General features: G+C 36.2%; 3 protein-coding genes across 3 annotated transcripts; 2 read left to right on the top strand and 1 right to left on the bottom strand.

Moving 5' to 3' along the window:
- The first annotated feature begins 238 nt into the window (after window positions 1–238).
- LOC117992678 (uncharacterized) lies at window positions 239–3,737 on the top strand. The gene is made up of 6 exons (XM_034980389.2): window positions 239–1,053; window positions 1,133–1,279; window positions 1,433–1,504; window positions 1,708–2,273; window positions 2,685–2,801; window positions 3,591–3,737. Exons 1-6 carry the CDS (start codon window positions 951–953, stop codon window positions 3,735–3,737), a joined length of 1,152 nt encoding a protein of 383 aa, XP_034836280.2. The 5' UTR covers window positions 239–950.
- A 428-nt stretch (window positions 3,738–4,165) lies between these two features.
- LOC117993010 (uncharacterized) lies at window positions 4,166–6,646 on the top strand. Its single transcript, XM_034980759.1, has 3 exons — window positions 4,166–4,777; window positions 5,119–5,210; window positions 6,152–6,646. The coding sequence occupies exons 1-3, from the start codon at window positions 4,537–4,539 to the stop codon at window positions 6,644–6,646; spliced, it is 828 nt and encodes a 275-aa protein (XP_034836650.1). The 5' UTR covers window positions 4,166–4,536.
- Window positions 6,647–23,669: 17,023 nt separating this feature from the next.
- LOC117993011 (general odorant-binding protein 19d-like) lies at window positions 23,670–24,362 on the bottom strand. The gene has a single exon (XM_034980761.2). The coding sequence runs from the start codon at window positions 24,263–24,265 to the stop codon at window positions 23,678–23,680; it is 588 nt and encodes a 195-aa protein (XP_034836652.1). The 5' UTR covers window positions 24,266–24,362; the 3' UTR covers window positions 23,670–23,677.
- Window positions 24,363–24,697: the final 335 nt, after the last annotated feature.

Below are 24,697 nucleotides of genomic sequence, written 5' to 3'. Positions count from 1 at the left end.
TGCTTTGGAAAGGAAGATTGAGTTGGGTACAGTGTATTTGTTCCAAAGCAGCACGACTTTGGGATCAAGACTTATGATTTATGTATGTGAATCTGAAACAGGATATTTAATTAAAGAACATCGGCGTGGGATTACCTGAATGTTTTAGGAAGCGTCTAGAAATGTGACCTATGCAAAACTTAGTAATTTAATTGGTTAGTTTTTATACAAAATTAGTTTTGTAAGACTTTATCGTAGATTAAATCTGTGGTCTGGTGCTAAAAGGGCCAAAGTACGTTTTTGTATGAAACGAGATTGTAATGCCAGTTTATTATAAAAGTATGATATTTTTTTGTGCTAAAAGGGCGTTAGTGTATTAACAATCTTTCAAAAGTTACTATGTAAAAAAGGCCAATGTAGTGTGCGCTTTCATACAGTTAAGTAAAAATAAATAAATGATCAAAGGGCTGCAGTATACTTAAGCCGACAAGAAATTATTATTTTTCACTTTCTTAGTAATAGGGTAAGAACAAAAACGATCAAAGTTAACATTAGCCCTTTTTGTGATATAATTTTAGTTTGCCGCTTTATTTATATTAAAGCAAAATAGACCAATCTTTACATTGGTCCATTTTGCACTAAGTCAGTAATATTTTTACTATAATATCCAAATTTTAAAAAGACCAAAGATAACTTTGGTCATATTTGCAACCAAGTGATGAATAAAAAATGAAAATGTCATCTCTGTTAAATAGGCATCAGATTACATTGGCCTATCTTACGTGAAACGAAACGACGTTTTGGCTGTTTATTCTGTGGTCCTGCGTGTCAAACGCCAGTCACAGCCAATGTTTATTTGTCAAACTAGCCGCGTAAATTTGACGTTTAGTGTTTAAAAATATTGCTTTCTATCTAAGATTGAATTATAATCTTTTCTTTTGTTGTGTACTTGATAATAATTGCTTCTTACCATGAATCAACCGAAAAGATTGTTTAAAGATAACCGAAGTGCGAAAATGTTGCGATTACTTACTCGTGTTGAAGCTACTGACGAAGAAGAATCTGATGATAACGGTAAGATTTGAGTTGAGTGTTGTGCCTTACTTTTTTACGTAAAAATATGTTGAATTACAAGTTATATTATAAATTGTAGCTCAATTTGTGCAAGAACATCATGCCGAAGATAAATCGTTCACGCCATTAAACACAGCATCATCAGCAAATGACCAGCAGAGTTATGGTGATAGTCTTGAAATAAATCGGCCACAAGTGGATCCAGTAGCAAGTTCAAGTATCGAAGGTTGGTAAAATACATATCAGTCTTCATGAATGAAAAATAGCTATTATAAATTTACTTTATCTAACTTAGGGATCAGGTGTTTATTATTGTTATGGTTTTAGATTATAGTTGCTTAGATGAGTGTACCTAATTAATGTGTATTTTAAATTGCAGGTTGTCGGTCTGAGCAAGGATGTAATGTCGAAGAGCAATCAATAATGCCACATTCTAGTGAGCTGAATGATGGCAAGTTTCTATAAATTGTATTTTTTTAGTATAGGGATTGGTCAAGTTTCATTTTGTATTTTTTTATGCTAATGATTGTAGGTATGCCTAAATATTCTGGACACCAATCACACTTCCCCTGTTTAGCCATCTATGGAACAGGAAGGATGTTCAAATGATGTACAATCTAATAATTGATTTTTATAACTTTTTTTAATTTACAGGTGTTCTACAAGAATTACAAAACCGAAGCATATTACTAAGTGACTTAGAATTATCTTGTGACAGTTCGGATGAATATATACCCGATTCTTATGAGTCTAGCAGTTCTTCATCAGATAATGAAGAACTTCCAGCTGCCAGTACTGAAAGTTTGTCTTCACATTTGAATAATGTCTCAAATATTACCTCTGCTGTTGCTGTTCCTGAGAGTCCAAATCAGTTGAGTAGAAAAAGAAAAAGGAATCCTAAATTATGGAAAAGAAATGTTAGAAAGGAAAATAGGACTCATGGCAGAAGCTATACATCATGCAAAGGCACCCTAAAACTGGCTAAACAACTTGGGCCTTCCTGCAATTGCAAGAAAAAATGTGGTGATAAGTTTCCTGAATACCTGAGACAAAAGATATTTGCCGAGTTGTATGATTTAACTGCAGAAAGTCAATCACAGTATATAGCAAGCTTGATTGAAGAATTTCCAAAAAAGTCGACTAAGGTTGTCAATGGGTTGAGTAGACGCCAATGGACCCGAAAATACTTCTTCACTAATCAAAGTGAAACTAGAACTGAAGTATGTCAAACTATGTTCCTTAATACATTATCATTATCATTGAAAAAAGTAAGAGTAATTGTTGAGAAAAAAAGGAACTCAGAGGTAGGAATACTTTCTGTAGATCAGCGAGGAAGGCACCAAAAACAGAAAAGAATTAGCGAGGCCAGTAAGATGGAAGTAAAAGAGCATATTAAAATGTTTCCAGCTTATGAAAGCCACTATTCTAGGTCTCATACCCAAAAAAAATATTTAAATGGTGATCTTTCTATTGCTTTGATGTATCGCTTATATGTCACACATTGTAATGAAAATGGACAAACCCCCGTTAAAGAAAGCTACTACAGAAAAGTTTTTGTGGAAGAGTTTAATTTGACATTTAAAAAACCGAAAAATGACACTTGTGGAAAATGTGACAAATTTAAATTACAGTTGGAAGTGGAGCCTAACTTAGAGAAGAAACAAGAAATTGAGGCAGAAAGATATGAACATGAAAAGCTGTATGAGTCTTCATATGCTGAGAAAAGAAGAGACAATGAAAAAGCTAAAGTAAATGACAAAGTTATAACACTGTCTTTTGACTTACAGAAGTGTCTTCCAACACCTTATTTAACAGCAGGGTTCAGTTTTTACAAGCGACAATTATGGACCCTGAACTTAACAATTTATAGAGTATCACAATCATCAGCTGATGCATATTGTTTATTATGGGATGAAACAATTGCTGGTAGAGGAGGACAAGAAATAGCTTCTTGTTTATATCACCATCTGAACACCCTGCCTAATAACCTAGATGAAATTAACATGTATAGTGACAGCTGCCCAGGACAGAATCGAAATATTTATGTTGCTATTATGATCATGTATTTTATAGAAAACTCTATCAACTCGCCAAGGATTATAAACCTTAAGTTTTTAGAACCAGGCCACACACATATGGAAGCAGACACTATACATGCTTCTATAGAAAAAGCTAAAAAAAAAACTGCAATGAAAATAGAATTACCAAAAGACTGGGCAAACCTAATCAGAACAGTCCATAGGAACCCAAAAATAAATGTTGTAGAAATGCAACAGTCACAATTCTACAACTTCCAAAAACTGCTCACTACACAATACGTACACCGAAAGATAAATTCAGTGAAAGAAAAGGTCAATTGGACTAAAATAAAATGGATACAGTGTAGAAAAGTAGATCCAGGGGTATTATACTACAAATACTCATTTGATGATAGTGAAGAATTATTCAAAGTGCTAAGTTTAAAAAGAAACCGAAATATGACACGTTCACAATCAGAAGATACTGCACCAGTAACACCTCTCGTGCCCCTAAATCAGAGACCTATTAAACTCCCTGCACCAAAAGTCAGAGACCTGCAATCATTTCTGGAGTACCTCCAACCATCCAGCCGTCCATTTTATGAGTCTTTGGAGACTGGCCCCGAAATGGAGGATATTGTGTCATGTTCTGATGAAGAAAATTAAAAATATTGTAATCTTTCCATAGTAAAATTTCTTAGAAAAACAACATTGGCCTTTTTAATTTTATACATAATTGGGAACTAACATAATAATTATCATCAGTGCTAAAGGGGCTTAAGTTGATAATATTTTCCAAAATAACATGTTTTTCTTAAATTAGAATTCAATTCATAAATCTACTTAAAAACACAAATCAAATAAAAGTAAAATATCTTTGCCATACTACAATATAACACCTAAATAATAACTATGTATGCTGATTCATTTTTATAACGCTCATTACTGCAAATAACGATTATTGATATTGGCCCTATTAGCACCAGGCCACAGAAATTATTAAATTAATAAATTATTATTTGATTAAATTCATATCCGGTGTTGGTTATAATGACAAAACATTACCAGAGTTGCCACTCTAGAAAAAGTAAGGGTGCTCCCTCACCGGGAGCATTCGCGTGTTATGTAACGTTACAGATTTGAGCATTACATCAGTGAAGGAGGAGAACCGAGCATTACAATGCGCACCTTGTAATGATACAAAACGGGCATACATCAGTGAAGGAGGAGAACCGAGCATTACAATGCGCACCTTGTATTGATACAATGTGTAATATCTTGATACAACTTGTAACATCAATGCGCTTCACAGCTTCAGCGGGCGGGCGGGGGGCTTCACTGCCCCTAGCCCCCCGCCCGCCCGCTCAGTAGCCTACGTGACAGTGAAGTGAACGCACGTTGTCATAAAGTGTTTCTGACGCTTCGGAGATTTTTTTGGCGTCACGGACAGTTGTAAATTTAAGTAATGGCTTGGGACAAAGAGAAGACTCTATTATTCATAGAAAAATATAGGGAAATCAGGGAATTATGGGACCCTAAGCATCCTCAACACTTTAATAAAATAATAAAACAAGACGGTTGGGTGAAATTATCGGATCAATTTGGAATAACCGTAGAAGAATGTCAAAAGAAAATCACAAGCCTGTTAGCATCTCTTAGAAGAGAAAAGAGCAAAATGAAAAAAAGTGCTTCAGGAACCGGAAAAGGTGGGTAACATATTTTATTTATGTACCTACATCTACTTTAGTCATGACAATAACTGTGACAAGCAAGGGGTGAGTGTGAGTGGCGGAGAGGTCACATTCCACACGACTCGTGTGTACCTAGGGCATGTTTTGTTTGTTGATGATACCTTCACTATAGGCCATTTGTTTAGAAAAAATGTAAACTTGATTAGAAATGATCTTGATCAATGTTGATTACACTTCAAAACTGGGCATCCGCATACCTAAACAAGTGGACTATAGGTGCCTTCACCATTTATTTATTTATTTATTTATTTATTAATTTATTCAATTCAGTACATATTACATAATCTATATTTCAGGTGCAGAAGAAGTATATACTAGTACCTGGTTCGCATATGCAGCTTTATCATTTATACTGGACAGATATGAACCACGGAAGACAACAGATTCAGTTAGTATATTATGTATATTACATTTAATATCTGTTTACACAGGTTTTAAATATTTTTTAACCTATCAAGGCTAAATAAAGCAGGACATTAATAAACATTAAGCATATTCGTTTTGCCATGGTACTGCTCCTTCTTGCGAACAATAATTACTAATTTCTTCACGTATCTCTTGAGGAACTATTTGTGCTGCTTCTTGTTGTTCATCCAAATCCATTAAACCAGTATTTTCTTCGGTATCAGCCCTCCAAGATCCTGGTGTGATTACTCCTAAATTGTCCCTGTCAAAAGATCCCGGAGGTGTGTACAAATCCCTACTTCGCCGATTTCTTCGTAAGAAGTTATGTAGGTGTGCTATGGCATTAACTACTAAAGTAGCATTTTCTGGTTGCAATAACATGGGTTTCCGCAACACTCGGAAAACTGCTGACATAATGCCAAACACATTTTCGACTACTCTCCGTGCTCTACAAAGTCTGTAATTATAAATTCTCTCCTTTGTTCCTTTACGATGATGTCCTGAATACACTTTCATTATATTTTCTGATAATGCGAAAGCTTCATCCCCAATAAAATAATAAGGAATTTCTTTGTTCCGCATCGGCAATGCTCTTGGCTGTGGTAGATTCAAAGATTTATTCTGCATTTTAGTATACAAATTACAATTATTAAATACTCCTCCATCAGAGATTCTCCCTTGACAGCCACAGTTTATATATATTAAATTGTAATTTGAATCCACAGCCGCAAATAGAACTATACTAAAAAAACCTTTAAAATTATAGTAATCGCTTCCACTTCTGTATGGGGCTTGCAGGACTACATGTTTGCCATCTATAGCGCCGACACAATGAGGGAAATTCCACTGGTTATTGAAGTTTTCAGCTAAATTTAGCCAACCATCTGGTATGCTAGGTAACTGAAAAAAAAAACCTTGTTTTAGATTCCTTGTGAACCTGGGACACAAGACTTGCAGGAGACTCGCAACAAGCCACCTGAAAATCCTGATGCACCACAACGGAAAAAAGCGAAGGTGGATGGAAGTGATGATATAATGCACTCGACTTTCCAAATTTTGCAAGACTTTACTTCTGCTAAATCGGATGAATGCACTACTTTTGGGAAATTTATTACTGAAAAACTCAAGACGTACTCTCAAAATACTAGGGCCTGTGTACAGCACCACATTTCCAATATCTTGTTTAGTGCCGATCGCGGTGAATATGAGTACATGTACCAGCAACATGGATATTGGACTCCTGATTCTCAACTTTCGCGTAATGAATCAAACCATGCTGGACCATCAGGCCTCCAAAGTACACCCTCACCAGCAGCAGTTCCATCCACTGCAGACGCCCAACTTTCTTCGCCTGAAGCCAGTATTAATAGCCAAGAAAGTGAGGGGTTTATGCGTGAATTTGGAGATCTGATTGATTAATAAACTCACCAGTATATTTTCTTTTAAACATCCAATTATAGCTTCACTCACTTCTTTGATAATACAACTTATAATCTGATTGGACATTCTAAAAGTAACCTGCAAGCTTGAATAAGAATCACCAGATGCGTAAAATCGTAACGTAACAGCTAATCTTTCTTGCACTGTTATTGCTTGTCTATAATTAGTATCTTCTTTTTTAACATATGGTCCAATGAGATTTATGAAGTGTTCAAAATCCGAAGAAGAGATTCTTAAAAACATTTTAAGTTTACTTATGGGTCGGTTTTGATTCTTTCTAAAATATCCAAACCGCCTGTATTTTGCCGGTTTTGATATAATTCATGACACCAATATCGTTTCTTCTGTGTTTTTTTTTTACGTAAATAACAATGTCGAATTAATATTGCCGCACTCAGCACAACGACCGCTTCGTCTGACATCTTGCTATGAAATGCTGAAAATGCTCAAAGTCGAATCAATATTACATTACACGCAAATACTCGTCAGTCAGGGAGGTAGAATTGTAATGTAATGCTCAAAGACGAATCTATAATGTTACAGTACACGTGAATGCTCCCGGTGAGGGAGCGTCAGGGAGGTAGAATTGTAATGTAATGCTCAAAGACGAATCTATAATGTTACAGTACACGTGAATGCTCCCGGTGAGGGAGCACCCTTACCTTTAAAATAGGTATTTCGTTATTATTAAGTAATAAATAAAACTGTTTATAAATCAATGCTTACAAACTATATTTATTATTGTGCTAACTATTACCCGCAGCTTCGCCCCCACGTGGCTCAAGGAAAGAATAATTATTGAGGGTTTGTTACAACAATTTTTGATGTAATAGTTGGTTTGTAATGGTTGGTTAATGGGAACAGTTTATTTGTCTGCGCTTAAACTTGCTTTACGGCTCTAGGCTCTAGTGTAACTATAATCATGCAAAAAATTACATCAATCCGTGGTTCCGTTTCGCATTTATAATATTATGGTTAGGTATATTCCGTAAATGCATCAACTTTATTTTACCAGAACATCTCTACACAATGTCCGATACAAAACTATAGTGCATACCTAGACTTGTTAGATACCAAACCATCGCACTTACATCCGCGCTTATTTACAGTAGGTACGCTGCAGAAAATAATGTACATCAACCTTTAGAATAAGATTTCGGTTTTGTAGAGCGTTGTTTCTGTCACTCATACCTATGTGACGTTTTGTCAGTCTTAACGACAGAGGCGATGCTCTACAAAACCGCTACCTCTTTCTAAAGGTCGATGTACATTATTTTCTGCCGCGTAGGTACTGTATATTAGTGTTGAGTTTACTGGACGTCTAAAAAGTTGAATATTTTCTTTTCTTTATACTTATAGAGCATTATCCAAGAGCTATTAAACAACTTATAAATTAAAATAAAATTAATGGCAACACTTATTGCGATTGCCATCTTGACAAGTATTTATAATCGCTGTTGTTTTAAATGAGGGTTCATATTAAAAGCAGAATAAATGAAAAAGATTTTATATCTGATTTTTAATAGAAGAATAAAAACTTTTGATTTTTAATAGATTATTGGAATGTCATCGGAACATAGAGATAGCATATGCATCTGAATAAGATAAAACCTTACAGGATAAAATATGGTAATAATTGGGTTAAAAGGAATTTAAATACCTACAAATTAAATAACAACTTCAAAACTTGTAATTCAGTTGTATTCGCAGTTTTTTTCCAGTTTCTAGTTTATCGTTAGTTAATCACAAACTTCCTCTCTGATTATATTGTGTGTTTTGGCTCTATCAAAATATGAGAGCCTTGCTCCGGATTGGTTGCATATTGCCTTTCTAGAAGAAAGAGGTAGTTACCAACTATCCGTAATTAATAGGGATCTTGGTTCCATTGTCAAATCGGAACTGTTTACGTGCATAACAACTAAACTATAATCACAGACTAGTACATCATGCTAAATACTGAAAAAGATCTTTTATAGACAATGCTAATGCCAATGGCATGTAAAGGGCCATTGTTTAGTAGGTAAGTATCTTAGCTGTGCTCGTTTGCTACTCTTTGTGCGCATGCGCGTGATTCGTGCATTTGCAGTTGCAAATGTCACTTGTCAGAGTCTCTGACTCACGAGTTGGGCACACAACTCTTAAGTGTTTTTACTTGATAATATTAATGCATCAATCTTGCATATACTACCAACCAAAGAGTATGTAACCACTACGTTACTTTCATAATCTCAAAATATAAAAATATTAATATCTTTTTTTTGGTGGATCCTGAAATGAAAAATCTTGGTGATTATGTTTAAGTAATGGACCCTCTGTGGTATTAATATTTTTTCCTACATAGACGCATTCAAGGTAAAATTTTGTTTGAAGCTCGCCTTTGTTCTTTTTAATGTATTCTGGTAAAGGTACTGGACCATTAGAAGCGATTTGCGGTTTTCATAGCGCCACATCAAAAATTGTATTGAAACTAATGGAGGGATTATTGCAAAAAGGACACTGTTTGGTCATGGACAATTTTTATAAGTGTGGCACTTTCGCGGTTTCTTAAAAGAGCATCATACGGATGTGTTTTAGAAATTAATCATAAGTAGAAGTTTAAGCTAGAATAATATTACTTATTAGCCCATAGGCTAGATGGTAGTAGCAATAAAGCTGCCATTCTATAATGGTGCTTTATGGTAGGAAAAAAAAATACGGATGTGTTGGGGTTCTTTAACACATTAAACGCCAACGCGGTCAGTGCTGATCGACAGCGAAATATCCCTCTGGGCCAAGAAAAAATCACAATTCGGTCCAAATTTAGACGAAATGATTTTTTTAATTAGATACTTATAATTATAATATTAATATAATTATAATTTTAATTAGATATTATAATTTAAAAAATTATTTTTTCATATGTTTTTATTAACAAAACTCAAATTTTGTCATTATTTATAAATTAGTCATTTGCTGCTGTGGTATTGATAATGTTACGCAATCCTTGATTAATAAGGACTTGGAATATTTGTGTGTCGAACAGTTGAAAAATCTAAGAGCAGTTCAGCTTTATGACTATAATGAAAAGTTGATTAATTCCTGGGCAATGAAGTTTTTTTTTAAACAAGCCAGCGCTGGCGGAGATGACAAGACCTATCATTCGTATTACGTGACCGTGTCGAGTGCGGATATGAAAAGTCTCGATTTCATTTGCGTTTATGTAGTGATAGTGGGAAATTGTTATTATACAAATTGGAAATCATAAGATTCCCTAACGCGCGTGCCAGACGAAGTAGTATGAATACTAATAACACTGTATTGCAAACCTGGTCTTCGGAGTTGTTTCACCAAACATATAAAGACGAGATGGGGTTGCAAGTTGTTGTTTCGCTGCCTAAAAGTGGCCTTCATCAACGCAACCAGCACCATACTCGTCAGAAACTTGAAAGCGAAGCAAACGAGAATATTACGAATTCCAAACCTACAACGTTAACTACGTCGACGAGGACGACCACGACGGCCAAGCCGTTAACTGAAACCTGCCACAGATTTAAAGTGGTTCTCGAAAGTATCCAATATATTGGTCGAAGGAGTAAATACATATTACATTATGCGGTGGTATCATCGTAAAATTGTTCACCGACATGCTCTACCTATACAGCGCTTTCCGAACCTCGGAACTTATATGTCGTTCAGCCGTCGGTAACCAAACCAAACTTCGATGGAAGGCCACTCACTAATCCTATCTCTTTCTTAAAGCGATTAAAGAAATACATAAGGGCAGTAAATGGGTCAGATCGCGAAATTGATATTGCTTTAATCAGGAAGATGAAGACACTACGCCCAGTGCATGGACCCCTGCGGCAGGTACTTGCGCCGCGGGCTCCGGCTCTGGCGGAGACGGCAGCGCAGGAGAGACGACCTTATCGGCTCTCCTGCGAGCTGTGATCGCTGCCGCAGGTAAAGAAGACGCCGGGCTGTCCTGGCGCAGGACAGCGCAAGATGCAGAGGCTCCGCCATCGGGGGCGGCGTCGCAAGCGCCCGCCTCCGCCGCCAACAAAGACACTACAAAAACCCTTTCGGCTAAGGAGCGGGCTGCGAGGGGCCTTAGGGACGCTGGGCCGTCCTGGGCCTACATGCCTTTTGAACGGTCCAGCGTCCAAGAGGCATTTTGCAAGCGGCGGATCCTGTCCATCAGTGACTCTGACGACAGTGACGCTGCTGGGCCGGGGGCCGCGGAAGCGAAGATGTATTCGGAAGTGAATATGAGATATCGTATTCACTTAATAGATATCTTCGCTTCGTAGTGTAACTTTTTAGGGTTCCGTACCGAAAGGGTAAAAAACCGGCCAAGTGCGAGTCAGGCTCAGTCAGTGACAATAATAGTAGGTATACAAGGTTGAGTTATTATAATATTATATTCAATTTTTAATTTTATATAATTTTTTGTAGTTTCATTATACCTAATGTATTATACCTAATAGGTACATACCTTTAAATATTTCATACTTTCATAATTATTATGTAGGTAAGTATGACGTTTTAGACGTGTAATAACCATTTTAAGTTATCGATTAAAGTAAAAAAGTACGACATTGTGATGTGACGTCACATTCCAATATTTCATAGAATATCGCATACAAAGTGCGCGTTTTGACGATTGATAAAAAGTTACTGATTTGACTAATTGTCAAATACCGTAATATAACGCATCTGATGCGTGGGGCCGCACTGCTGTTGCTAAACGTTTCTCGCACCTGATGCGTTTTGACCGCACGCTCGCGTCCATTCAAACGCAGGGTACTCGTGCCCCGCACGGACGGTCGAGTTCGCTCCACGAGTGCGGGAACGCAACTGTCGCGTTAATCAGCCGCAATGCTATATTGTTTACGCTATAGTTCGCGCCGCAGTCAATGTGTGCAGTGCAGTGCATTTCGGGGCATGCTCGGAAGGTTATGGATTTATACTCAAAGGATTGGATTACGTTCGCTGATTTCGAGACTGACTTTAGACGGAATTATTGGACCGAACAGATTCAGGAATCTGTGAGATATAGATTGATTAATGCGGTATATACAAGCGATTCGGGGATGACGATGTCTGAGCATTTCGCTGAGCAGGCAGAATCAATGCAGTCATTAACCATTGTTAATGTTGCCTTGAACGTTGCGCTCGTTGAACGCCATTGCGTTCAACGAGCGCAACGTTCTTATTATGCGTAATTTTATTATGCGACATTATACTATAGATATACAGCGGTTATGGTTCACTAGAACAGAGGAAGTTAACATCATGAACGGGGCAAAGTTTATTAGGAACATAGAGCAAAATATAATTGAAAAACATAGGGCGGTTACGAGAGGTAGTGTTAGCAGTAATTATAGAGGTAGGCGATACAATGAACTGTCGTCGAGGCGTCCTATTGTAGCAACAATGTCAAAAAATAATTGGAGGGCTAGAGAGGAAACTCGACGAGAGGTCGCGGTTACCGTCGATTAAGTTCTAGGACGAATTTTAACAGGCCTGCAGTATCTGAAACTAAACAGGTCAGACCGGCTATTACATTCGTGAAGGGGGGCGAAGGTCCTGCTGTGTCTAAGCATGTGGGGGAGGGCCCGTCAAAAAACTAGGTCTCCCCACACAAATGAGGTCAAATCAGGCAATGTTGCGTAGGACGGGGGAACAAGAGACCTCAGAACACGAAAGTAATAATTAGTATTTTCAACTTTCGAAGTGAGATAACTATATCAAGTGGGGTATCATATGAAAGGTCTTCACCTGTACATTCTAAAACAGATTTTTATTTATTTTTATGCATCATAGTTCTTCGCCGAATGCCGCATCAGCAGCAACATCCTATTCCGAAGAAGCCGCACCAGACCTGTCGCGAAGGTATGTGTTGTATTAGGATCTTTTTAATAACAAACCTATTTTATGTTAATATTGCTTCGTCATGTAATGACAGTGAAAAAGAAACTAGAAAAAAAGACATGTAAAACTAATGGTGTCTTATTTAATAAAATAATTTAATAATTAAATTATAAACACGACATGGCGCAGTCGGTTACCGTTTAAAACATAAATAAACAGGTGAGAATTATATAATTACAATTTATAATGGATGAAAAGGGCAAAAATATCAAAGAGAATAGAGAGCATGGATCGATAAGGAAGGCGAGAGAAAAGGTTGAAGCCATGTATGGCAACATTGCAGCAGGCTCCAGCGATGATCCACCACCCATCCCAGTCAAGTCCACAAATGCTGAGGAATGGGACATCCTGACAGGATATCTTAAGATGTCCTCTGATACTAGAGACAGCATTGCAGAGGCTCAAATTAAGATGGTGAACCCTACAGATGTTGACATGTTGAGAGCAGCTGTTGTGGGCCGCGTCACCAAAACTAATTTTGAAGCCACTAAGGCTTTAATAAAAATTATGGCTTATGAGGGTTTCAACCCAGTGTCTACCATATCAGAGCTAATGAAGAAAGCTGATGTGTTGAATAAAACCGAGAGACCAGAATTATGGAAATTCGAATTGAAATTCTACCCTAAATGCTTTTACATGATTAGATCGTTGGAGACATCAATGTCGTCGGAAGACGTCCCAGGCGCGCCGCCTAACACACCCGTGTTAGGTAGAGCTACAGCAAGGGAATCACCAGGCGCGCCCCCTAATACACCAGTCTTGGTGTAGGTGTAGAAGTAGGGTACACCTACTTCTACACCTACACCTACCTAGGTATTAGAAATAAGTTTAGGTTAAGGCTATTATTATCTTTAGTTTAACTATTAGCTTTATTTTTGTATACATTAAATTGATTAGATTTTATTAAGCCGATTAATTACGTAACACCGGAACTCGAATGGGGTGCTCGGGTTCCGAGTCCGACCTCTTCCCCACCTTCACCGCCCATGTCGCCGCCGCAAAAGAAACATAATAAATAAATAAATAAATTCTTTATCTATAATATAAAAGGAAATATGGTAGGAAAGGTGGTAGATGCATCCGACTATTCGTAAGCACTTGTAAAAGTTTATACGAATAAAAAGGATTTTCATTTTCATTTTCATTTTCAAAAAAAAGACTGACTGACTGACTGAACTATCAACGCACAGCTCAAACTACTGGACTGGTGTTGGGTAACCCTAATGGTGTTAAATAGGGGTTTAAAATTTATGTTGTCCACGCGGACGAAGTCGCAGGCATAAGCTAGTTAATTATAAATAAATTTAGGACTTTTAAATGTGTAACGTGATCCTCATTTATGACGTATTTTACCAAACATTCTTTATTAATAGAACCTGGATCCTTTCAGTTCGTAGTTATTTGCTGGTGGATCAATTTTCAAATCGATGTGTTGATTAACATTTTTGTTTTAGTTTATGCCACCCTTAAAATTCGTTAAGACTCTATTCAGTTAAGAAAAAAATTATATTAGAAACCTCAATAATATTTTTAAATTTATCCATAGGTAGATACATCAAACACGTATGGGTTTGATGAAAAAAATAGAGAAACAAATAATTGTGTAATAATTGAAACTCGGAGACAGAGGTCAAGACGGAGCAGTCGATCCCCGAAACGGAGGCGGAAGGCCTGCTCAACCTGCTCCAATTTCAATAAACAATATATTACCTGAAAAATTATCACCAAAACTTTTATACGTAACGCATGTAGTACAGGGAAAAAATAATTAAATTACTTGTAGACACCGGAATATCAATCTCTACGTTGCATTCGCGTGTATTAAATCTGAAAAATATTATAACGATGCAAATAAAATGTATCGGTAAAGAAAAATTCGAAGTATCAGAATACGTAGAATTACCCTTGTCACTATGTGTGTCGTACTGTAGGTTTTATTATTATTGTTGTTGTAACCTAATGTGGTTTCAGTTGCTTGAGGTTATAGTACTAGGTTGTGAAAAGTGCTGTGATTATGTTAGTGACTTGATAGTGTGTGTCGACTGGTTGTTTATTTGAAGTCCTCTTGTATTGTTCCAATTTGCATACGGCAAACGTGATAGTTGTAGCTCATGTTGATTTAACTAATTGAGGTTGGTCTGGGACCGGTATGAGGATGGTGGAGCCGGTAGCTAGGTAGGAACTTAGCTAAGGTTAGTGAGCGTTGTCAGTCTCATTGGAGACGTTGGTATCATGACTCATAATTAGTGAGGGTTGCTATAGTTATTGTTGAGGGTAGTCTGTGATATCTCTCGTAGTGTGCGAGAATATTGTTAGTGCGCCCACGAAGGCTCGGTTAATCTATAATGTTGTAATCCTGACTCCCGATTGGCGATCCCAAAATTTCACGTTCGATGAAAAGGATAGACTAGTGAAGCTTTTGGATGCTTTTAAAGATATAATCTTACATGAAAAGACGGACGGCACAACCAATCAAGCAAAAAATTAAGCGTGGGTTAATTTGTGTACACAATTTAATTCCACAGGGACCACAGCTAGGTAAGTTACTGATAAACATAAATCAACGGCCTATTATTTACTACAATGTAATAAACAAAGAGCTCATTGTATCATTCTACGAAATATATAAAGAGAACCCCTAAAGGGCAAATTTTAATTAAACGAATTATTAAAAAAACAAACTAATTAAAAACAATGATGTCTTTGTAACTTTCCTCCACTACTTCGTGGCGGGGGCGCGTAGCAATAAATACGCCGCCGGGCCAACGGCCAACGCCCAAACAATCAGTAATCGTCACCAAATCAGAATCTCGTTCACCATAGTTCTCTCCGGTTCTTCATCCGGTGTAAAATCTAAAGGTTCTAGATACACTAACGAATAAAAAGTTTTTGCACTTTCATTATATAAATAAGTCCATGGTGCTACAGATATTTGCAATTGGCGAAATGGCAATTGACAAAAATTTATTTTTTAATTTTCATACCGGTGTTATTGAAGGATTTAGATCTAGGAGGTGGTGAACGCACTAACAATGTTGCTGAAAAAGGTTTAGTGTTTATGTTACGGGGCATATTTTTACCCTGGAAGCTACCTATAGCCTTTTATTTATTACGAGATGGAATTAAAACATTTTTTCTAAAAAATATTATTAAAGAACTAACTAAGGAAATATTGAAGACAAGATTTGTTTAGAGATCAACAGCATCAGATTAAGGCTCTGCCAATGTTGCTGCGATAAACTCATCAATGGCGAAGATTTACTTCAAAGTAGCATCGATGGGTCTAATATAATACATTACGTCATCGAAGGAAACAAAATATATCATACCTATTATATGATATTTTCACAATAATTTTCAGAAGAAAGACTTGCTCATCGAGAGTCTGTGTGCTTAGTGGGACTACATCGAGAAGCTGTATGCTGTTGATGGTGTGGCAGGTGTCGGGTGGTCTACCAAATCATCAGACAAGCATGTGAAACCAAATTCATACGACAAAATGAAGACAAGTAACTGAACATTTTGTAAGAATATCTTATTGCTTTGTGATAATGTCCTTGCCATGGAAAAATATACAGATTTAATTAACAAATTAATACATCTTGGTTTGATTGTGTTGAGCATAAATCAGATTTTTTTTTAAAGCTTTTTTTTTGGTTGTTCGTAAGAATGCAAGTTAGACAATGGGCAACTTTAATAGAAGAATACATAAAGTTGTTTCAAGGAAAAATGGAAAGGCGTTTTAAGTCTAGTATCTATAGTAATAATTAACTATTGTTTCTAGTACTAAAAGTAATAAAGCTTTTCTTAAGTAATAAACTCTTTTTTAAAAACTTTCACTCCGTACGCATAACAGGGGTGGGCCATTAAAAAAATAGGAGACCCTGTTAGATAACCTCCACACCTACTTCTATACCTAAGTATTAGAAATAAGTACTAACCCAATATAATTTAATATAACTATAAGATGTACCTATCACTAACCTTTAGCACGTAGGGTCAGGTTGGCAACAATGGTTAGGGCGGACACAATGGATCACTCGTTAAAAGTGTGAAAGCAATAGCCGTATCTGTTGTCCCTTACACTCTTCGCTTCTACTCGGCAACCGAACTCGACCGACCTAGTCAGTGTGCGTCGGCGGTCAGGTATTGTTGCGCTGCATAGTGTTTATTGTTTTCGATCAAAAAAATATACATTTCAAGGTAAGTTTTGCTCCTTTATAACATATTTTCTAATTGCTATAACTTAGTGCTGGTATACGTGCCGTAAAAGGTATTAAATTAAGTTTATTTGACTGCAAAAACTTTTGGCAAAAACTTTTGGGTTAGTACGTGTTATTCATAGCTGGATTCGATTTGGAAATTATAACGGTACCCTAGTACACATTTAAAAAATGTGGAATATTTCCATTTGATAGATTTGTTTATAATGATGACGATTTTTTACCTAGTTCCGTGACTGATCGTCCTTGCCCGGATTGTTCTCCAAGAGAAGAAAATGAGCTTCAATTAAGCCGTGTCATTGCCAGCCAACGTCATATCTTCTACACTGAATTTACCTTGTACATCGCAAATCGTGGCACCTACAACGGACAGTGTTCCAATTGTTGATAATACTGCTGTTCCAATATCACACTGTACGCCAGCAACGTCGCCAGCTTTGCTATCTGTTATGGATAAATTGCCATCGGTTTCAAATGAACATGCTGACAACATCATACCAGAGATTAGTGAGGAAGGTAACTCAAAAGATTCCAATGTCACCTATTGTGAGGTACTAGAAAACAATGACAGCGACCAAGATTTGCTAAAAGCGCAGATATATGAGATTAATATTCTAGAACGTCACCAGAAAGTGTACCGAAACCTTCTGATTCATCAACACCTTTGGTATCTAAAGATAATAACGCTCAGTCTATTATATCGCCATTTGATTTTAGAGAACCAATAAAAGCTAGACCAAGAAAGTCTAACAGAAAGCGTAGAAAACTTGGCCGCAGCATGATAGCTACGGACACACCTGAAAAGACTGAAATAGAGATGGAAAAAACTGCATCTAAACGAAAAAAACAATCAAAAACGAAGAAAGTATCTAAAAAAGTAATGCAGAGTGATTCAGAAGACGAGGATGTTGAAATTAACCTTCAGGATTCTGATGACGATCAAGATTTTGATTGGATTGGCGAAAAAGAAAATGAAGTCTCTATATTAACAGAAAAAGATCTGCAACTACCTTTGCCGCACCTAGCACAAGAGGGTGAATATGTTCTAGTGGAATTCGCAACTAAAAAGAAAGTATTATACTATGTGGGGAAGATATTGCAAACTAGAAATAAGGATCTCGAGTACCAAATAAGCTTTTTAAGACAATACCGACACAACAAATTTCGGGTGCCTAATGTACCAGACATTTCGTTCGTTAAAGACTATGACGTCCAGTTTATATTACCTAAGCCCATTTGTAGTGGCAGTACCTCAAGACAACAGTCTTTTTATAGTTTCCCATTAAATTTGTCTCTCCTTCACATTAATTGAGTTGATTTTTCATGTATTTTTCATAAACGTCTCAGAAGTATTGTGATCTCTATTCCAAAATATTTGAAGCTAGATTTATAGCAATTAATATTGCATCAATATCTAAGATGTCTGCGCATTATGCACATTTTGTTCTTGCATTATAATTAAATGTGTGTAACTCATAGGAAAACTATGTTATTAAGCTTTCAATTTATGTTGTTTTTGCCTAGTCATCAAGATGACCTTTTATGTTATTAGTTAAGTATGACCCAGAGATCAAGAAGTTGTTCCTTATTTCTTGTTTAGGTTTCGTTGATAACAACGTTGTCTTTAATCTTTAGTTTGATTTCATTAGAAGTTTGTTATTCCTTGTACTGCAAGACTTTTGTTGTTTGTGAACACAGCACAAATTATTAGGAAGTGGTGAATGTTACTTTGAACTGGAGAATTCGACGATGACCAAGCTGACTTTGGCTACAATCCAATTTTATAGTGAGCCAACGTTATCTGGAACCAACCACGTAGATATTTTGATGCTAAATAAAATCTCAATGTTAGAAGAATTTGCAGCAGTGGAATTGCACCGGCACCTGTCATCCTAATATTTCACAAGGAACAATAAGCTTGCTCTGCTGAGCAAGGTTGTTATTCCTTATAGTCAAAGTCAAAGTCAAATGATTTATTCAAAATAGGTAATTAATAACTCTTTTTCATGGTCAGATGTTGGATTTCTAAGATATAGTGGTGATAATTATTACGCAAACTTAAAACTAAAGCTACGATATAAGCTTATATAAAAGACTTGTTGCTTGTGAACAAGAAACAAAGTTGACAGAACCTGATGCCACTTTGCAGGATTCATAATCTTTGAAGTGAACCATCATTTGTGGTTAGAACAGACATTTAGACATAAATAGAGAAAAGAAGCTTGCTTGCTTTACAATCAATGCTCTACAGCAAAGCAACGTGAACGTGAGCAAACCCACATCAGAAAGTGGATACATGGAAATTTGGTTAAAATTTGCTGAGAAATAATTTTGAATTTAATTTAACATACTACTACTACATTTATTGCTTTTGAAGAAAAAGCAGTTGATAGAACCTAGTGTTACTTTTTAGAATTCTTTGACAAGAGTTAAATTTTTATAGTAAACCATCAATATGGTTGGTAACAATTCACTAATAGAAGCTTTCTTTTTTTACAACGAATGCTCTTTGCTTTCTCTTTACCAACAATCCAATTTTATTTTATGAACCCAACATAGTGATTGGAATCTATTATGTAGATATTTTGATGCTATATGATGTTAGAAGTCAATTATATTGCAGGATTTGCAACAGTGGACAAGACAAATCACTTGACATTTTGTCACAAATTTCGCACCATACTTCCATTACTTACAAGGAACAATAAGTTTGCTTTTCTGAGCAAAATTGTAATTCCTTTTACAACAGACTTCAATCCAATTTTGTAATGAACCAACGTAGTGGTCTGAACCAACCATGGGTATCTGATATTTTGATGCTATATAATGTTAGAAGTCAATTATATTGCAGGATTTGCAAGTGGACAAGACAAATCACCTAACATTTTGTCACTAATCTCGCACCATACTTCCATTACTTACAAGAAACAATAAGTTTGCTTTTCTGAGCAAAATTGTAATTCCTTTTACAACAGACTTCAATCCAATTTTGTAATGAACCAACGTAGTGGTCTGAACCAACCATGTAGATCTGATATTTTGATGCTATATAATGTTAGAAGTCAATTATATTGCAGGATTTGCAAGTGGACAAGACAAATCACCTAACATTTTGTCACTAATCTCGCACCATGCTTCCATTACTTACAAGAAACAATAAGTTTGCTTTGCTGAGCAAAATTGTTATTCCTTTTACAACAGACTTCAATCCAATTTTGTAATGAACCAACGTTGTGGTCTGAACCAACCATGTAGATCTGATATTTTGATGCTATATAATGTTAGTCAATTATATTGCAGGATTTGCAACAGTGGACAAGACAAATATCACTTGACATTTTGTCACAAATTTCGCACCATACTTCCATTACATACAAGGAACAATAAGCGTGCTTTGCTGAGCAAAGTTGTTATTCCTTATACAACAGACTTGTTACTTGTGATTCACAAGTAACAAGTCACAAGTTGTGAACAAAACCATATTTATTTTATTTTATTGTAATTTTTAAATGTTTATGGGTTTTATGCCTGACAATAAAAAAAACTATTATAAACTTTTAGGAAGGTGTGTTTGTTACTTCGAACTGTAGAATTCGACGATGACCAAGCAGCTACCTTAGTCAACAATCCAATTTTGTAATGAACCAACGTGGTCGAACCAGCCATGTAGATATTTTGTTGCTATATAATGTTAGAAGTCAATTATATTGCAGGATTTGCAAGTGGACAAGACAAATCACCTAACATTTTGTCACTAATCTCTCACCATACTTCCATTACATACAAGGAACAATAAGCTTGCTTTGCTGAGCAAAATTGTTATTCCTTATACAACAGATTTGTTGCTTGTGAACAAAACCATAAATTCTTAGGAAGATGTTTGTTACTTTAAACTGTTGAATTTTACGATGACCAGGCTAACTTTGCCAACAATTCAATTTTTAGTGAACTTACATTGTGGTCGGAAGGCAGAAAAAAAACATGTAGATATTTTGATGCTAAATAACATCTCACCATTAGAAGTCAATTATAAACTTGCATTGTTACGCACAAAGAACAACAAGCTTGCTTTGCTGAGCAAAGTTGTTATTTCTTATACAAAAGATGTTTGTTGTTTGTATACACAGTACAATTTGTTTTACTTTGAAATGCAGAATTCGAACCAAGCTAACTTTGTTAACAATCCAATTTTATAATGAACCAACGTGGTCAGAACCATGTAGATATTTTGATGCTATATAATGTTAGAAGTCAATTATATTGCAGGATTTGCAACAGTGGATAAGAACAACTCACATGACATTTCGTCACAGTTCCATTACATATGTACAAGGAACAATAAGCTTGCTTTGCTGAGCAAAATTGTTATTCCTTATACATACAATAGACTTGTTGCTTGTGAACAAAACCATTAATTCTTAGAAAGGTGTATTTGTTACTTTGAACTGTAGAATTTGACGATGACCAAGCAGCTACCTTTGTCGACAATCCAATTTTGTAATTAACCAAGGTGGTCAGAACCAACCAAGCTAGCTTTGTCAACAATCCAATTTTGTAATGAACCAATGTGGTCAGAACCAACCGTGTATATTTGCAACAGTGGACAAGACAAATCACCAGACATTTTGTCACTCTAATTTCGCACCATACTTCCATTACATACAAGGAACAATAACCTTGCTTTGTTGAGCAAACTTGTTATTCCTTATACAACAGACTTGTTGCTTGTTACTTGGAACTGTAGAATTGTACGATGACCAAGCTAACTTTGCCAACAATTCAATTTTTTGTAAACTTACGTTGTGGCCGGAAGTCAGAACGAAATGTAGATATTTCAATGCTAAATAACGTATCACCATAAGAAGTCAATTATATTGCAAAGTTTGCGACAGTGGAATTGCATCAGTATACAATCCCGACACCTTTAGGCCTTTTTAATCTTCACCAAACTTAATTTCCATTGTAATGCACAAGGAACAACAAGTTTGCTTTGCTGAGCAAGTTGTTATTTCTTATACAAAACATGTTTGTTGTTTGTGAACTAAGTACAATTTGTTTTACTTTAAAATGTAGAGTTCGGAAATGACCAAGCTAACTTTGTCAGCAATCCAAATTTATAATGAACAAAGGTTGTGGACAGAACCAACCATATAGATAGCATATTTTGATGCTAAATAATGTCTCACTATAAGTCAAATTATATTTCTGTCATGATTGATAAATTGAGCATACTCTTGTTTGCAAGTACTGCAAATAACTGAGATGGAAATTGGGACCCAGTTTGCAGAATTAACTACATATTATACAAGGAACAATAAGCTTACCTAGCTGCAACCAATCTTTTAAAGCGAAGCAAGGTTATTATTCCTTATATGTGAAGCCAATCCAGAAGTCTCGGAATCACATCAGAAGGCAACACAGATCACCTGATATCCTAGGACATTCCAGTCTTCACTAATTGTGCACCATACTAATAAATTTCCTTTAAAGACTTGCTTGGGGACAAAAAATTTAAACGATTTCATAAATTATGTGATCATCTAGACACGAACTAACCAATGCTCAATAAACATCATAAATAAATGGACCATGACGGCATGAAGTTTGATTACATTTACAAAGCCCTTCGGCAGACGGCCAGAAATCAGTTACAAAACGAAAGCACGCTTCCACAGAGGTAGCCATTATGGCTACGGTGGCTTGAGTACAACTACAGTGGCTAGTTTCCTTGGACAAGACTTACTTCTATTAGGTTTTCCTTCATGTATGTAGTCTACCTATACTTTCATAAGAAATAAAACAAAGACCAAGATTTCAAGCGATTCCAAACAATCGGAAGATGCAAAAAATCGACGAAAAATTTTACCACACTGCCACAAAAGGCATAATTTCGTCGTTTCAACGAAAATGAACTTCTTCAATCAAATTCACATTTAAATTTTTAAACAATTTACATCACTTTCTATAGAACTGTTCAAAACGCACAAAGCAAATTCTTTTTTACTTCTTGATACGCCATCGCACACGCCACACGCCTTTTGTAGAAATCGCCATTTTGTAATTTGTAATTTTTGTTTGGGGCTTCCTGCTTCCGGCTTGGCCGCTTGGGCCACAGACCAATAACATATAGGATAGCTTGGGCCGGCTTGCCGCTTGGGCGGGAAAGAAATAAAAAAATCATCCATAGACTAGCAATAGTGCCAACTTTACAAGAAAACCATGAATATTGCCAAAGAATTTCTAAGTAGGTACTATTGCTCATATTGCGACTCAAGACATTAGCCACAACCATGTAGTAGTACTTCCAAATTCTTTGGCCACAACACGAGCCCCAACACTGTTCGAGTGTAATTTACCAAGAATTTAGCAATTTACCGGCCGTCGCGTCCGACGCGTCGTCGGGAAATTAGCATTGGCCCCAACGTTGGCAACGATCCACACATTGGGCGAACAGTGTTGGGGCCAGCATTGGCGCCAATACGTGGAGCCGGCGTCAAAAGTGGATCAAGTTTTCCTGTAAGAACGGGTAACATTGTAAATATTATGTAAAATAGTGGGGCTTTAGTAGGATGCCATTAAAAAAGTTAAGCGTAAATTATGTGGTATATTCCGTGAATTATGGTGTTCCTAAAGTTTCTATAACGTTTTACAATACAAAAGAAAAGATAAAAAAAACTATTTTTAGGGTTCCTTACCTTAATAGGAAAAATAAGGGAAAAAGGAACTAAATCTAGTGCTATTCTTTTCTGTAGGGAGCATCCCTACAGAAAAGAATAGCACTAGATTTAGTCTAGCAGAGATTTGTGTAGGTACAACAAAATTATAGCCACAAGATGTTTATTACATTATAAAAATCAACAATAAAAAAATATGCAAACTATAATTCGTCTTTAACCAGCTTCAAATGATCATCTTCATCATCAGTCCAGACATCGGGATCTGACGTCATTTGACCCAAAGCCGCCATGCGCCTCTCCATGGTGACTTTGTCCAAAATGTGCTCCATTTTCATATGCATGCAATCGTTAAACACCGACGCATACTCGCATATTTCGAAAATCATTTCAACCGCTTTGTAACACTCGTCGATCGCAGATTTTAATCTTGACATAACTTCTCCATCTTCTCCGTAAACCGCTCTGTTTACTTCTAGAAGATTCTCTTCTGATATTTTGTTGTTCTTTATGATGTTATTTCGTCTTAGGATGCAGGCAACGAAGCATTTACCTTGCATTGTTGACTGAGGGATCCTTTTCAAGAAGTTTTCGACGTCGACCATTGAAGCTCTGACTTGCCGCGCGCATTCTGTTAAGTTCTTTCTAAACGGTTCTACTTCTTGATTCATTTTGTTGTATTTGTCCATTTGTTCTTCTTTTGTTGGCGGTTTGAATGAGAGCACTACGTAAATTGTAAATATTGTTAGAAATATCACAACTGTACTGAATTTTGTAAGGTTCCGAATCATTTTCACGACTTTAAACGTTTGCTTATAACTTCATACATTTTAAAATCGAAGTTAGCGGTTTGGTTATTGTTCCTTAATTGGTCGTTAGATTGAGGTGTAAAAATCGTGGTTTAATTTGAATATTTTATAACTTTGTGCAGTACCTACCTACCTACTACTGTTACACTTAGATAAATTGGCTAAGCGCGTGTTAGATATCAGCAACGTAGGGTTCCGTTACCATAATCATGCTTATAAAAATGTCTTACAAGAAACCAAAAATCATCGTCATCCGCTTTACTAACCAACACATCGATATCGATTTCGTGATTGTCGCACAAAGTATTCCTTATGAACTTTAAATATGTTGTCACATAACAGTTTCACGAATATTAAACGGCCAAGCCATACTTTTTTTACCAAGATGTAGGGTTTGTAGAGTCAGGGGTTATA

The sequence above is a fragment of the Maniola hyperantus genome, chromosome 22 (genome assembly GCF_902806685.2).
Source record: "Maniola hyperantus chromosome 22, iAphHyp1.2, whole genome shotgun sequence".
Taxonomy (NCBI): domain Eukaryota; kingdom Metazoa; phylum Arthropoda; class Insecta; order Lepidoptera; family Nymphalidae; genus Maniola; species Maniola hyperantus.
This window is presented reverse-complemented; position numbering and strand designations above follow the sequence as displayed.